The sequence below is a fragment of the Accipiter gentilis genome, chromosome 29 (assembly GCF_929443795.1).
Source record: "Accipiter gentilis chromosome 29, bAccGen1.1, whole genome shotgun sequence".
In the NCBI taxonomy this organism is placed as follows: domain Eukaryota; kingdom Metazoa; phylum Chordata; class Aves; order Accipitriformes; family Accipitridae; genus Astur; species Astur gentilis.
This window is the reverse complement of record NC_064908.1, coordinates 7498746-7512723: the sequence shown is the minus strand read 5'-3', so window position 1 is coordinate 7512723 and position 13978 is coordinate 7498746. Positions and strand designations below refer to the sequence as shown.

Sequence of the window (13978 nt, the reverse complement as noted above, 5' to 3'; positions counted from 1 at the left end):
TTGCTCCCCTGCAAAAGACCAAATGTGAAGAGGGGTGTGTTTGTCAGAGTTTGTGCAAGTGAGAGGACTGCCTGGTCAGGAGTGAGAGGAGGAGACCTTGGTGGCAGGAAGATGTTGGATTATCTCAGTTATTAATGAAGCAATAGCCTGTGATTTGAGTGTTTGTTGATAGTTTTCCCCAGTTTCACTTCTGACTGATATTATTTTTTGTTCCAGGCTGTGACAGCACTTGTGAAAAACTATCCGAAGCACATGGTTTCGTCAATGCAGCAGATCCTACCCATTGTCTGGAATACCCTTACAGAAAGTGCAGCCTTATATCCTTTGTAGTGAATGGTTTTAACTAGAATAGAACAAGACAAACTCTGTGTCATACACAGTAACAACTTGAACACAGCTGAAGAGCATGAAGAGCATGGCACACAGAGGAGTCTGCCGTGACAGAATATAGGCATTTATAGTGTAGATGTACTGGATATTTCTGTTACTTCAGTAGGCTCCATTAAGTTTCTTTTAGCTTAAAAGTCAAGTATGATGAACGATGCAAGTGCCTGTGTTATACTGGCTGCAGAGTTGCAGCTGATCTCTGCATTGTTTCTGGTACTCTTCAGTGAAAACTGTCTTCTTAAAAAGATACCTTGTCACAATGTAAAGACTTCAGGTAAAGGAGAATCTACAATACCCCTTGCTACAGCAGTATTAATGGCTGGTTACACTTGCTGCTGAAGTTGAAGTTGATTTGCCTTTTGAATTTTATAACTTAGTCATTACTTCACTGCCCAATTGGCCATGTTAGAGGTATTCGGTTGGTAGTTTTCCCAGTACTTGCAAACTGACAAGTCAAATCTTTCCATATCATTAATCTGAAAGTTGCTTTTTTAGCAGTTTATAATGAGACAGAAATTGTAGAATACTGAGCCTTCTTGTAGGTTTTTCTGATTTTTTTGGTATAAACACCAGAACTGGACACTGCATTGTGTTAACAGCATAAGGGTTAACTGAGCATTTCTTCTGTAATATAATAAGAATGACTGTTCTCCTACAGATCGTAGATATAGACCTTTTTATATCAAAACTGCCAACATAGGGCTTGTGTTTCAGAATTCTGCTGCATGTTGAGTGATAGGCTCTTGTAGAGTAAAAATGGTCAGGGAGACCATAAAAGTAGCCTTAGTTCTGGAGCAAGCAGAGGCTGTCTGGTTTCAAGGTCAGCTGGTTTTTTGGGTGTGTTTTGGGTTTGGGTTTTTGTTTTTTTGGTTTAACACCTTTTAAAATACAAGGACCTGTTTGTTAAATTTTTGATGGTGTATTTCTCCCTCTCCTGTCCTGACTCCCACTGCAGTCCAGCAGGCAGCTGAGCTGACAAAACAGTTTTTTGTTTGCAGAAGGGGAAGAGTCTTGTCCTTCCTTCCCTTGTGTTTGCTCTGGCATTTGTTGGACCTTCAATTCGCCATCCTCCTTCCTCTCCACCCCCAGGTAAATTTTCTGCTGCTTCTCAGGGTTGGAGGCTCATGGAGAGGCCTGACAGGGAGCAGAGCCAACACAAGGTAGCACATAACAGCATGGGGTTGGCTCCTCACCCTTCAGCAGCAGTGAAGTGTTGAATTGATTCACCGTCCCCTGGAGTGAGTCTGAGTGGTTCCGTTCTTGCAAAGTTTTAATATGAATGAAGTTTTGGGTTACCTTGGGGAATTCAGTTTAAGTTAACCAGATGGTCTAAAGGATGTACTGAAGTGATGCGGAAGTGGTCTTTGAAGTTGGGCAATGTACAAAGCCAGGAGCTCCTGGGGCTTGTTTTTTCTCTGAAACACAGGACTGTGCGTAAAGTCAAAGATTTTTTTTAAGAAAGAAAACTTCCCTAGTTATCAGGAATTGTAAGATAGGAACGGATTAATTCCTAAATAGATGCAGTTCTTTAGAAACGTGTATATTTACTTAACTCTATCCACTTATGTGAGAACAGAAGTAAATTACACAGAAGAGGTGGAGGACCCTGTGGATTCTGACGGTAAGAACTTGTTAAACTGCACTTCTGCCTCCTCTTTTGAAGAGGAGTGGACTTACCTAAGATTATTGTTGTCAGAACAGTGACTGAAACACTCTAGGAGATTGTGCTTAAAGGTACATTTATGCTGTTAGAACAGTGTCCATCACTTCATTGCAAGTTACATGTGATTGTGATCAGTGAGGCTGCGTAATTTAAGTTTTCTAATGACTCAAGGAGTGAGTTCTGCAACAATCTTGAGGCATAAGTAATGCGACAAAAGAAAACCAAACAGGTTTTGGGTTGAGCTGGATCAGCTTTAATGAGGAGTGTGCGGTGAGGTGGGACAAGAGCAGAAAGTGATGAGGTCAGACATCCTCCAGGGGCTGCTGCTGCCCTTGCTATTCCAGGAGTAAGAATAGACTGCCTTGTCAGGCAAGCTAACAGCTTGTAATTATATTTGACACCCATTTATACCTTTCTATATGTTAGCATATTCAGTCATGATTTTTGTTTTCCCTTCTGCCTTTCTGTATGTTGGCATATTCAGTCATGTTCTTTTTTTATTTTCCACTTCTTTGTTCAGGTGAAGTATTGGGCTTTGAAAATCTAGTGTTCAGCATATTTGAATTTGTTCATGCCTTGTTGGAAAACAACAAATTTAAGAGCACAGTGAAGAAGGCTTTGCCAGAGCTGATCTATTACATCCTCCTTTACATGCAGATCACAGAGGAGCAGGTGAGCATGTTTGTCTTAATGTAGGAAGCAAATGAAATGAGAGATTTAAAACAGCTAATGTGCTAGGAAGAATTTCAGTGTGTGGAAGCTGATGTAATCTAATAGGCTGTTCTGTCACTTTGCTATGCCAGGAGTTAGGGCAATAGCATCCAAATGTTACTAAATGGTGTAATGTGGACAGCAAATCAGAGTCACAGAATGGCTTGAGTTGGAAGGGACCTTCAAAGATCAGCTAGTCCAGCCCCACTGCCATGGGCAGGGGCATCTTTCACTAGATTAGGTTGCTCAAAGCCCCATCCAACCTGACCTTGGAACACTTTCAGTGATGGGGCATCTATAACTCCTCTGGGCAGCGTATTCCAGTGTCTCAGCACCGTCATAGTAAAGAATTTCTTTGATATATCTAATCTAAATCTTCTCTCTTTCAGTTTAAAACCATTGCCCCTTGTCCTGTCATGACAGGCCCTGGTAAAGAGTCTCCATCTTTCTTACAAGCCCCCTTTATATATTGGAAGGCTGCAATAAGGTCTCTCCAGAGCCTTCTCTTCTCCAGGCTGAACAACCCCAACTCTCTCAAGCTTTCTTCCTTCATTCCTTCATGAAATAGTATTATGCTGTAAAAATGAGGATTATCATGCTGAAAGAGATAGCCAGGTTTCTGTGACAGTGAAAAGATTGTGCTAGTAGTGTGGAATAATTTGTACTGTAATTCTACATGGCTCCTGGGACTCCCAAGCCTGACAGCCATCGTCTTTTTGTTTAAGTAGGCACGCATAAAAACAGGCACTCTGTTAAAGATTCATCTGTTTCTCCCATTCCTCATCTATAAGTAAAACTGTGTAGCATCGATTCCAGGTCAGTCATTAGTTTTGTCAAACTCTAATCTGAAATGAAGAGCAGAAGAGCAAGATGAGTTCAGAACAGAGCGGGTCTCTTCTTTTCAAAGGTTTCTCCAATAGAATATGAGAAAAATCAGTTGAAGATGACGACTTCTTATGGCAGAGAAAAAAAATCTTCTAAACAGATTGCTGGGAACAGAAAAGCTCCCTTTTACCCTTGGTGTTCTGAATTAGTCAACCACCCTATCCTTCTTGTCTCCTTTCTGTTTTAGATAAAAGTTTGGACCGCAAATCCACAGCAATTCGTGGAGGATGAAGATGATGATACTTTTTCCTATACAGTGAGGATTGCTGCACAGGATCTGTTGCTGGTATGAAATGTGCTCCACATTTAGATGCAACCATAATAATAATAATAACAACAAATAATAGATGTAGCATCTTGAAGGGCGTTTGGAGAAAAGGACAACTTTTAAAAGTTGATACAAATAAGTGTTATCATTTCCTTCTGTGCAGGCTGTGGCTGCTGATTTCCAGAATGAGAGTGCAACTGCTTTGGCTGCAGCAGCTACAAGACATTTACAAGAAGCTGAGCAGGCTAAAAACAACGGTGCTGAGCACTGGTAAGGAGATGTGGCAGCAGGGAACAACACTGCTCCTAATATCAAGCTCTTTTACAGCATTGGGTGCAGCACAATTTAATCACATTTTTTCATGACATTGCTACTGATGAACAAGGATGAAATTTGAGAACTCCGATTAGAAGAAAAAGGAAGTATAACTGTTCTTTAGCCAGGTGATAACATCTTCATGTGGAATACTTTCAGCAATTGCTAGCACAAGCTAGATGTCCCCAGGCTCCCTCCCTCCAGACCCTGACTATTCCTTAAAACGTAAAATTGGAAACAACTATTAGTTGTGCGCAATCTGAAGAGAAATTGGCAATACTTTCACTTTGTGCTCAGTTAATTGAGCTTGACGTTTCAGGCTTTCTTTTTTTTTTTTTTTTTTACTTGATCTAAAGGAAAGATATAGGTACTGTATGCAGATATATGTGTTCGATTTTAGAATTCCAGTGTTGCAATTTTTAATGTTACTTGGGGATAGAAGCAGAAACCTCAACTGCAGGAGTATACCTGGTTGCTGTTTCATAACTATTCTCTCTTGGTTTTACAGTGCATTAGTTCATTGTTTGTATTTATTTTGAATATTAGTGTCAGAGTAGCCAGTCTGTATAGTGAGCAGCAACTGAAGGTCAGAGAAATCAAACATTGAGTCCCTGTATGCCTTAATTAAGTTTTAAAGTAGGTTATTTGCTTCACAGATAAAACCAAGGAGAAGTCGTATTTGCCCATAACCCTATTTCATCATAATTAACAAAATGTAATGCAAAAATAGACATTTTAAAACATTTAATGTACTGGGTATCACAGTGCTTCTGCACATAGAATAATCAAGCAAGGCACAGCTGGAGATGTAAGCCTTCATAGAAAAATCTGATTTCTTTTTTATTATGGGAACAAAACTGGTACAAGAAGTAACAATTATTCAACTGATACTTTAGAAAGTGATTGAGAATGCTGCCTATCCTGGGTGATCTTCCAAGCCCCCAGCTTGCAGAGTTTTGCAAATGTTCGTTTCTTTCAGGGCCTTTTCAAATTCTCTGCTTTGGTATCAAGAAAATAGTTATGGTATCTTAGACCAAAAAATTGTAATGGTTTCACTTCAGAATTTTATTTATTTATTGAGTTGATGGTGGTGGAAAAACCTAAAGGCATCTAAATTCTTTTGCAGGTGGAAAATACATGAAGCTTGTATGCTGGCCCTGGGCTCTGTGAAGTCTATTATTACAGACAGCGTGAAGAATGGTAGAATACATTTTGATATGCACGGCTTCCTGACAAACGTTGTTCTTGCAGACCTCAACCTTTCAGGTATACTGGACCTTGCCATTACTCAGAGTAACTGCTGAGTGCCAGACCTTGGAAATCTCTTACAAACAAAAGTGTCTGATGAATCAGGTTGCTCTATGCATGTGGTGTTGTGAAATGCAGTTGTGCACATCTTGTGAGTTCACACATGCTACTATGTCTAATATAAGCCCTTTAAATGTGGGGCACTATGCTTTCAGTTGAAACTCACTGTTGGCTGGATGTTTGAGCCTGTAGGCCTTGGAGATGCAGGGGCGATTGCTTGAGGAACTTGGTGGAAAATAGCTGTTCTGTAGTCTTGCATCTGTTTCTGGGAAAGAAACCAGCAGTATTTAACAGGCTTCAGAATTCCTGCAGTGCCATAGTGTTCAATTTTCTTTACGCTGAGGCTCATGCTAGTTGTAGCACATGAATTCAAATAACACTCCTAGCTGAGCAGGTTCCTATTGGGAACTCTGCAGGCTTCTGCCTTCTATTTTATCTTACATCAGTATGCAAGAAAGTCAAAGGAGTTGTTGAAAGTTGGACCTCAAAAATCCTTGCAAATAATTAAAATTTGAGAAGTTTAAGCCAATATGAGCATTATTGGTGAGTCCACATTAAGTTGTGTCAGTGCAGAAAAAATAAGTTGCTGGATGCTTTCATCAAAGAAACATTTATTTAGCCTATTGTAAAGAAGTTTTTTTCTTTTTTTGAATTAATTTTGAATGAAGAAATAGTGTGCAAAGTGCATAGTGTGCAATGCATATGAAAAAACAACCTCAGCTATTTACATATATTTACACAAATTTACATATGTGGTATTGGGTTGTAAATGAGCTATTGTGCTCTAGAAAATGCTCCTGGAGTCAGTATATAGATCGTTCTCAAGGATATCTGTTTAATGCTCAGTAATGGTAATGGAGAAAGAAATACTGCATTTTATAATACTCACTTAGAAAACAAAGCTTTTCTTTTGCTATACATCTTGCATGGAGTTTTTCATGTCCTCATCGTAAAATTAATACTTGCAGGAGTATAAATAGTAACAGTAAAGATGCTGAGAAATAGAGAGCATCATCTGTTTGAGGATAGCTTAAATAGGTAAGGATACTTTTAGCCTGAGAAGGCAGAAGGGTTAAGTGTGATAAAGATAAATCATACCTTGATAAGTGTAAACAGATGAGTAGATAATGAGTATTCACTGTTTCTCTGGTTCTGTTGAACATCAGAACATTGTGTTATATAATTGCAAGGTGATGGCTGGAAACTAGAAAAGTAATCTGTAAAAGACGCCTTTATGTGCTCTGTTTCTCTTAATTCCTTTCCCTACACTGCTGCTGTTTACTGCTGTTGGGGACAGAATATTGAACTAGATGAATGGGAATTACTGAAAAAGCCTTCATTCTCTTCCTTTACTTTTGTTCCGGTGATCAGTAAAGCATGTATTGCTGTATTGATGAACAAATTCAAGTGTGAGTACGTGAGGGAAGAAAGCTTTTTTTTAAACAAATGAGAAATTGTTCTTTGAGATAACTAAGAAAATAAACTGGATTCTTCCTATGAGCAAAAATTATTTGTATGCCTGCATACTTGTCTTCTGTGTCACATCTTACTGTTTTGCCACTGGGATGACAAGATTTGGAATAATGGATGGAAGCAGCTGTAATTTTAAACTCATAAAACTTATGCTAAAACCACTGGGGTTTTTTGTTTTGCTTCAGTGTCTCCTTTTCTTCTGGGTCGTGCTCTGTGGGCTGCCAGCCGTTTTACAGTGGCTATGTCTCCAGAACTAATCCAACAGTTCCTGCAAGCTACTGTCAGTGGTCTACACGAAACCCAGCCTCCTTCTGTCCGAATCTCTGCAGTCAGAGCTATCTGGGGGTAAGTAAACCCTAAGGTATTCCAGAGCCCCAGGGATAGCTGGTATAAATTACACTTAAAATACAAATAACATTTCTGTATAGGCTGTGGAAGTATTTGCTTGGAATGAAATAGATGTCAACTTTAAAAAGTGTAAGCAAGCAGGTTCAAAATAGAATAACTCTAATGAGGAATATGAAATTGAGATTCAAGTTTTGCTACAATAAAATGTTATAATGGATACAGTCCCAAAGCGAAGCAGAACTAGATAGCGATGAAAAGCATAAAGGTGAAACCCAAATTACTCCTGTTCAGTCACAAAGGTGGCTGAATGGCATAACACGGGCTTGTGGAGCAAATCACAGCAATAAGGAATGTTTGGGTTTTTTTTAATCCTGTTTTTGTAAATGAGTTGCAAGAAGGAGAAAGGAAGATCTGTATTGAATGAAATGAAAAATTAACATAGTGTAAAAACAAAACAAAAACAACCACAAAAAAATTGCAAAAAACCTGCTCTTCCCCACTCTCCCCCCCAAAAAACCACCTGGTCTTCTATTTGCAATGAAATGTTAATGAATAAGTAAAGGCAGAAACTTACAATTTAGTTACTTCTGAAATTGTTTTTTCATTCCCTAGCTGACTTGTAGAACGTGGTAATTAAACACTTTCTAAGCAATGAGTGTCTGTCTGTCTTAGACTACTTTCCTCAAGGTTTATTTTCTCCATTGATGGGCAGCTCTTAAGAGAGAACTGTTACTAAGAGGCAGCAGAAGCTTTTAACATCACTTGATTAAACTCTGCTTCTGTGAACCATCAGGGTGGAATGAGGAGGAAAGATAGCTGAGCTGTTGAGAGATCAAGGAATAGCAGACTGAAAGGGGAAAGCCCTGGAGGAGTGAACTTAAGGAAGAAGAATGGGTGGGGTGAAATAACCCCTTATATATCATCTAGAGTTAAATGTATAAATGACTTTAATATACTATGTGTGTATTTTTGTATCACAAATTTCTTGTCTAGCTACTGTGACCAGCTGAAGATCTCTGAGAGCACCCATGTGTTGCAGCCTTTCCTTCCTAGCATTCTTGATGGACTGATCCACTTGGCAACTCAGTTCAGTTCGGAGGTCCTAAACCTTGTGATGGAGACGCTGTGCATTGTCTGTACGGTAGATCCAGCATTTACAGCAAGTGTGGAGAACAAAATCTGCCCCTTCACAATTGCAATATTCTTGAAGTACAGTAATGGTATGCATTCAAGTTACATTCTCAAAGTACAGTTGTTTTTGCTACTGAGTCCTGGTGCTGAAAACTTAGTAAATGATAATTGAATGAACATTGATTCATATGGTAAAGCTAGAAGGGAGACTTGCTGCTTTACCTATTCAAAATAGCGGGAGCAAAAATTGAGATGTGTTTATTAGTATGTTTCAGTAAATGGTGCTTTCTCTCTCCAGATCCAGTTGTTGCTTCTCTTGCCCAAGATATCTTTAAGGAGCTAGCTCAGATAGAAGCCTGCCAGGGTCCAATGCAGATGAGGCTAATACCAACTCTTGTCAGCATCATGCAGGCCCCTGCTGACAAGATCCCAGCAGGGCTTTGTGCAGTAAGTGCTACAGTGGTACACGGTCCCTGTTCTTCAACATATAAGATAGCTGGTCTGCAAAGAGTAGAAAAGTTGCTTTGGAACAATGACTTGGGTCATTGGTAGAGGTTTCTTTGTGGAGAGAAGGGAAACTGCAGGTGGGGGGAGATGCTTCCAAAAGTTAACTTTAAACTGCTCCTCTGGCCTTGTAGTCTCTGCAGTGTATCGCTAGTCATTTTGTTTTGACATAGCCACGTTTCACCAGTAACAGTCTCCTCTTTTTGGTGGAATGGTCTCCAGCAGGCTACACCACTATTCCTTGCGCTTTTTTCTAAGACTTTTTCCAATTTATATGTCACATATGTATAAATTGCTGGAGATAAATTATACAGGTTTGTCCTTTCTATAAAAAGTCCCCTTATGAAAGATTAAGCATTGACTGTGTAGAATGATTGTATGGAATTAAACCCATAAATATCTTTATCAATATGCTTATAATCTGCATATTGATTGGTATGACTGTAACAATCACTTGTGAGTAATTAAAATAAGTTTAAATCAATATGAACAAAATGGAACAAGTCTGCTAGAAGAGTTCTCTGGCTGTACTGATTAGCATGCATCAGGGTACCATGAAATTGCCATATTTGAGTGGTTACACTGCTTTTAATGTTTGAGCTGCCTTGGGAACTTCTGCAGTGTACACCATGTGTTCGTGTCAAATACAGTGATGCTTGGGTGCATGACTCCAAGGTCTTCTGATTTAAAAAATATTCTGGACTGTAAAATCAGGATGCAAATGCAGTACTGGCTCACATCCCTCCAGTTTGCGCCTTTGATGCTTGCACCAGTGGTGGCTAATGCTGAGTTAGCATACTATGGCTGCTTCTGTAACAGTGCTTTTCTTTGTGTTTTTCCTTTCAGACTTCTATTGATATATTGACCACAGTTGTGAGGAATACAAAGCCTCCTCTGTCCCAGCTCCTTATCTGCCAAGCATTCCCTGCAGTGGCTCAGTGCAGCTTGAACACAGATGATAATGCTACTATGCAGGTAACACTGTGGGGAGTGGTAAGGCTTGCTGGGCTTTGAAAGTCCAAGAGAGGTGACCAAGTAAGACAGGTGACATAGCCTTTAAGGGAGCCCAGGCTTTGCTTGCCAGTAGCTGTATCAGCACCTCCTCAGGAGTCTCTGCCACCTCCAGTTTATCATGAAAGTACTGCTGTTCAAGGGCCTGCAATGACTTTTACTGATCATTCCTTAATTTGAAGGACCAGAGTGAGTAAAACAGCAGCCTTGATCTTTTTTCTATTTTAGGGTTCTGGAGCACATTAAAAAAAAACACCACAAAACCCAAACAAAATAACCCCAAAACCTTATTGCTTTTCTTCCCCCCTAATAACTTTCATCACACCTAGAGAGGCAGAGGCTGTCTTGAGGAACATGCTCAGGCATAGGGAGGCAAAAGACCTCCTGCATAGAAGACCTCTTAGACCTCTTCCTTCTAGCAGTTTTCTCCTGTACTCATTTAGGTGGGAAGGGGAGGGCAAACTTCTTCTATTTGCCTGAGCCAGGTATGGGATGGAGGGAGAGCAAGGATTCATCTCAAACAGCAGTAGTGCCTGAGCTATGCCTGTTGGCAGGCTCTGATATTACCTGATGATGTCTTTAGAGTATTTAAGCAAGAAAGAAAGAGTGTCAGAGGTTAAAAGTGCAGGGTGTCTTTTCACTCCAGCTACTAGGTGGCATATAAGTAATAAAGCTGGTTTCATTCCTTATGTAAAGAGTTTTATAGTGCCAGCTACCCTTTGCCATGAGAATACAGACCATAGAAATTACTTTCCCTAAACAATGTACCAGTAAGAACAGGTTGGAGACCAGCATGCTGGTCGTTCTGCTGGATCTTTGTTTTAAGAGTTCAAAAACATTGCAGCTTGGCTGCGGGTTTGTGTCTTATTCATGCTACACTTTGCTGTTTTCATCTCTCACTTGTTAGAATCTCTTGGAACTTCTCCAGGTAACAAGACTGGCACAAAACTGCAGCTAGTTAAGGTTCCCTTTGTATTTACTAGATGATCTTCTTGAGAGCTGCCTGGGCAGTGAAGAGTTTTGTACCTAATAATGAATTGAAGTCTGTAGAAATTATTTAGGCACTCATTTTACTGCACATTAGAGAGCTTGGATCTTTTACAGACGCCACCAGTTTGGCCATTGTTTTCATCTTGGTTAAGGGCCTTTCTGGGGTGATGAAAGGAAATGTCTTCCCATATGTTCCCGCTCCCTTACCTAGAAAGGGAAATTCTAACATGATAATTCTCTTGTTTAGAATGGTGGCGAGTGTCTGCGTGCATACGTCTCGGTGGCACTGGAGCAAATTGCACAATGGCATGATGAGCAAGGCCACAATGGACTGTGGTATGTGATGCAGGTGGTGAGCCAGCTTCTAGATCCAAGGACCTCAGAATTCACTGCTGCCTTTGTGGGCAGGTTGGTCTCCACTTTAATTTCGAAAGCAGGAAGTGAGCTGGGAGAGAATCTGGACCAGATCCTGAGAGCTATCCTGAGCAAAATGCAACAAGCGGAGACGCTCAGTGTAATGCAGGTGAGCAGGCTGGGCACCCAGGAAAGTAGAAGTGTCAGGAAAAGAAATTATTGCCATTTTTTTTTAATTGTATGCCTGATTATTTATGTCTAGTGCAATTGGAGGGTCTACGTATCCTCTTGAAATAGTCAGGAAAATGCCTACTCTGCTCATACAGAGTTGTCCAGATTATGGGGTAAGCCAGGTTCTTGTGGGTAAGCTTTAATGCACCTTAAATAGTCCCTTGTGACCTTGTGCTTGCAAGCAGTTGAACCTTTAGAGGGGACAGGAGTTGTCTAAGTATGGATGCTATGGCAAAGGCAGCACATGTTTTGGATTGGTTTTGTGCTGTGTTTGAAGGATAAAAGCTGGAAGTTGAGACAAGGTGAACTTTTGGTGGATGGGAGGTGTAGTTGGCCTGCATCACGTGAGAGGCCAGACAAAGAGCATCACAATCTCTTCTAGCCTCGACCTACTTCTAGTGGCACAGTTTTATGGAATGATTTTATCCCAGTGGTCTTCATTCTCTCTCCTGTCTTTCTTGTCTGTGCCCTTAATGTAAAACATCTAGTCATGGCTGCCCTGGTTCCTCAGCAGCAGCTGGGGGAAGGTGCTGTTCTGCTGGCATTGTTGAGCAAGATCCCACCTTTGCCCTCAGTGCAGCCCTTGGCTGAGGCTCACTCTGCTCTAGCCCTTTTATCTTGTGTATTTTTCTGATTTTTGGACATGCATTTTTCAAGTCAGCACATGGTGAATCAAGAAGGCCATTCAGGTGTCAGCACAGGTTTCATCTTAAAGCCTTGATTTTTTTATTTTTTTTTCTCCTTGGATACAGTGTTGATTCTGAACTGTTCAGAATGGCTCTCACTTTGTCTATTTTTGGATTCAAAAGATCTGGAAGCTTAAATCTGAAGCAGTCACATGAAGCCCCTGTAGCGAAAGGAAGAGAAGCGAGCCTTTCACAATGCTGAATCTCTTCCCTGTGTTAGCCTTAAAGATGAGCCTCTGGAGGTGGGCAGCTTTTCCCTGAGGAAGCCTACAGAGTTGCGCTCAGACTTCGTGACTGACATTTAGACATACGCAACATGTGAATTTTACCCCTGGTCTTTAGGAGTCAGACTACAAAACTGCATCTTGTAAAAAAAAAAAAAAAAAAAAAAAAAAAAAAAAAAAAAAAGCAGCTTTCTAAAACTTGCAATTCTTTTCCTAAAACTTGTGTTCAAAGTGCACTCAGAATTGGAAAAGTGCTGCTGAATTATGATGTGATGATGTGGGAGAAGGGTGGTGCTGTGGTGGAGGTGATGATGGGAAACTCCTGGGGTGAAACGGGAAGAGAATATGGGTTCTGGCTCTGGACCAATAACTTCTGTTTCTTAGTTTGATGATGAGACACATTTCTGCTAGATATGTGTAGATTTAAAGCTCTGTGTAGAGAACCGTGTGTACAGCTTCTGGTCCGTTGAGCAAACTAGGGCACTTGTAGCATCTAAGTGTTGCCCTATGATATTTTTGCTAGTCAAAAGTCAACTGCAACCTCTGATATTTTTTAAATCTTTGTTTTAGGAAGGTTTGTTAGTTTGGGGCATGGGTGTGAGTAAATTTATTCCTGCTCTGTGTTTTTGGGGTGGTTATATACTGCTGTTGACTGTAGTAGTTTATTGCCTACTTTTGTAGCACACAGTGTCTTGCAGATGGTCATACTTTCTCTTCTTCTTGGGGTTGGTAAGCACAGTCTCCACTCCTGCAGGAAACTCAGTTACTTGAATATTTGATAAAACATTTTGAGCTATTAAATTATGTACAGCTAACATTTCCTTTCTCCTGTAGTCCTTGATTATGGTGTTTGCTCACTTGGTTCACTCACAACTGGAGCCACTGCTAGAGTTCCTGTGTAGTCTCCCTGGACCAACCGGCAAGCCTGCCTTGGAGTTTGTAATGGCCGAATGGATGAGCCGGCAGCACTTGTTCTATGGGCAATATGAAGGCAAAGTCAGGTAGGATGTTTCACAAGCAGGATCTGCACATTAACGTTAGCTGACTGATCATCCCATTGCAATTACATACACTGGGTGTGAGGGAAAGAGGAGCTGGTTCAGACGTGGAGCGTTGGACAGAATTAATTTTTCCTGCACTGTCAGTTCAGCTGAGGAGAGCCATGGTAATTGGAGCAGTCTCTGATCTTCCTTTCTGCTCCTCTTGCTGCCTGGTGTTTCTGTGCTGGACCAGCGTGACCGAAGGGGGGAGGGGGTGTCTCTTGCAAGCACAGGAGTGCTTTTGAGATGGAACTTCTGTGAATGGGATGAGAATAGCTTCCAGACATGAAATTGCCTTTGTAGACTACTGTAGAGTTTCAAGGCATTGTAGAGGGTTTCCTAAGAGAATCTGGTGATTTCTTGTTGATTTAATGATCTCTTAAAAGTCAATAAAGAAATCAACTGAAACAGTTTTCTCCTCCTTTTGCTGTAGGAGCACGTTTGTGTTG

The 13978-nt window shown here is 40.6% G+C and overlaps 1 protein-coding gene across 3 annotated transcripts in view; it reads left to right on the top strand.

Moving 5' to 3' along the window:
• The window catches only part of IPO9 (importin 9), a 38852-nt gene that overhangs the window by 19334 nt on the left and 5540 nt on the right, over positions 1-13978 (top strand). For 2 of the 3 annotated variants that reach the window (XM_049832112.1, XM_049832114.1), the window contains 12 exons: positions 217-317; positions 1950-2008; positions 2571-2722; positions 3834-3932; positions 4078-4184; positions 5356-5495; positions 7196-7355; positions 8352-8578; positions 8788-8936; positions 9840-9968; positions 11242-11517; positions 13324-13490. In XM_049832112.1, the coding sequence (XP_049688069.1) occupies positions 217-317; positions 1950-2008; positions 2571-2722; positions 3834-3932; positions 4078-4184; positions 5356-5495; positions 7196-7355; positions 8352-8578; positions 8788-8936; positions 9840-9968; positions 11242-11517; positions 13324-13490 (1766 nt within the window). Of the gene's footprint in view, positions 1-216; positions 327-1949; positions 2009-2570; positions 2723-3833; positions 3933-4077; positions 4185-5355; positions 5496-7195; positions 7356-8351; positions 8579-8787; positions 8937-9839; positions 9969-11241; positions 11518-13323; positions 13491-13978 lie in introns of all 3 variants that reach the window. The other variant, XM_049832113.1, reaches the window with a different exon arrangement.